Genomic DNA, 2,128 nt, shown 5'->3' with positions numbered 1-2,128 from the left:
ATTGTGACCATGGTGACCATGGTGACCATGGTGGGGCGGATGTGACCCTGGTGACCACAGTGACCACGGTGCAGGAGAATGTGACCACAGTGACCACAGTGACCATGGTGGAGCCAATGTGACAACAGTGACCACGGTGACCATGGTGGAGCAGAATGTCCTCATGGTGACCGTGGTGTGGCAGATGTGACCACGGTGACCACAGTGACCATGGAGGGGCAGATGTGACCACAGTGACCATGGTGACCATGGTGGGGCAAATGTGACCACGGTGACCATGGTGGAGCAAATGTGACCACAGTGACCATGGTGACTATGGTGGAGCAGAATGTCCCCAGAGTGACCACGGTGACCACGGTGACCATGGTGGAGCACAATGTCCTCATGGTGACCGTGGTGTGGCAGATGTGACCACGGTGACCACGGTGACCATGGTGGAGCAAATGTGACCACAGTGACCACGGTGACCACAGTGACCACTGTGACCACAGTGACCATGGTGGTGTCCACACAGTGACCATGGTGTGGCGGATGTGACCACGGTGACCACGGTGACCATGGTGACCATGGTGGAGCAGAATGTCCCCATGGTGACCACAGTGACCATGGTGGAGCAAATGTGACCACAGTGACCACAGTGACCATGGTGACCACGGTGTGGCAGATGTGACCATGGTGACCAAAGTGACCATGGAGGAGCCAATGTGACAACAGTGACCACAGTGACCATGGTGTGGCAGATGTGACCATGGTGACCACAGTGACCACAGTGACCATGGTGACCATGGAAGGGCAGATGTGACCACAGCGACCATGGTGACCATGGTGGAGCACAATGTGACAACAGTGACCATGGTGACCATGGTGGGGCAGATGTGACCACAGTGACCACAGTGACCATGGAAGGGCAGATGTGACCACGGTGACCACGGTGACCATGGTGACCATGGAGGGGCAGATGTGACCACAGTGACCACGGTGACCATGGTGGAGCACAATGTCCTCATGGTGACCGTGGTGGAGCAGATGTGACCACAGTGACCACAGTGACCATGGTGACCATGGAGGAGCCAATGTGACAACAGTGACCATGGTGGAGCAGAATGTCCCCACAGTGACCACGGTGACCATGGTGGAGCAAAATGTCCTCATGGTGACCGTGGTGTGGCAGATGTGACCATGGTGACCATGGTGGAGCAGATGTGACCATGGTGACCACGGTGACCATGGTGACCATGGAGGAGCCAATGTGACAACAGTGACCACGGTGACCATGGTGGGGCAGAATGTCCCCACAGTGACCATGGTGACCACGGTGAGGCACAATATCCTCATGGTGACCATGGTGACCATGGTGGGGCAGAATGTCCACACTGACCAACCCCACATCTGAACTGACCAACCCCACACTGACCAACCCCACACTCTGTTCCCCCATCCCGCGCAAAGGGGAATAAATCCCATGAGCCTTCACGCTGCAAAGGGGGAATAAATCCCACAATCCTCCGCGAGTTTGGGGGACATATCCCATGATCCTCCGCATAGCGCAGAGGGGAGTAAATCCCATGAGCCTTCACGCTTCAAAGGGGGAATAAATCCCACAATCCTTCGCGCGCTTCTGGGAGTATATCCCATGACCCTCAGCGCCTTAAAGAGGGATAAATCCCGAGATTTTCGGCGCTGTAAAATGAATAAAAATCCCGGGATTTCCCGCGCTGTGGACGCGGSTGAATCCCGAGAGTTTGGGCGGTTTAAAATCGGGACAAATCCCGCGATTTTCGGCGCCGTAAATCGCGATAAACCCCAAAGATTTTCCGGGCCTAAAGGGGGCGATATCCCATGATGCCCCGCGGCCCCGCCGTATCCATGGCAACAGCGCCGGCGTAAAAGGGGCGGGGCTTTGTGTGGGCGTGGTTTAAACGGGGGCGTGTCCCAAATGAAGAGCTGCGATTGGACGAGCGAGGCCACGCCCACCGCCGCGCTCCCCTGACGTCATCGGCACGCGCCGGCGGGGAGGGACCAGAGCGAGGCTGCCCCGGGGTGAGCGCGGATCCCAAAAATTCCAAAAAATTCCCCAAAATTCTCCAAAATCCCCCAAATTCACCCCAAAAATCCGCCCCGGGAAAGG

The 2,128-nt window shown here is 56.7% G+C and overlaps 1 protein-coding gene across 1 annotated transcript in view; it reads left to right on the top strand.

The window, feature by feature from the left end:
- Positions 1 to 306: 306 nt before the first annotated feature.
- Positions 307 to 2,128, top strand: part of SENP3 (SUMO specific peptidase 3) — a gene marked incomplete at its 3' end in the record, with an annotated part of 11,193 nt that continues 9,371 nt past the window's right edge. Inside the window, exons 1-2 of the mRNA XM_057388614.1 lie at positions 307 to 407; positions 515 to 590. Of these exons, the coding sequence (XP_057244597.1) occupies positions 307 to 407; positions 515 to 590 (177 nt within the window). The remainder of the gene's footprint in view (positions 408 to 514; positions 591 to 2,128) is intronic.

The sequence above is a fragment of the Malurus melanocephalus genome, unplaced genomic scaffold, assembly GCF_030028575.1.
Source record: "Malurus melanocephalus ecotype Western Australia unplaced genomic scaffold, MMel_1.1 scaffold_2178, whole genome shotgun sequence".
NCBI lineage: Eukaryota > Metazoa > Chordata > Aves > Passeriformes > Maluridae > Malurus > Malurus melanocephalus.
Note: the sequence above shows the minus strand (reverse complement) of the source record. Positions and strands in the feature narration are given on the sequence as shown.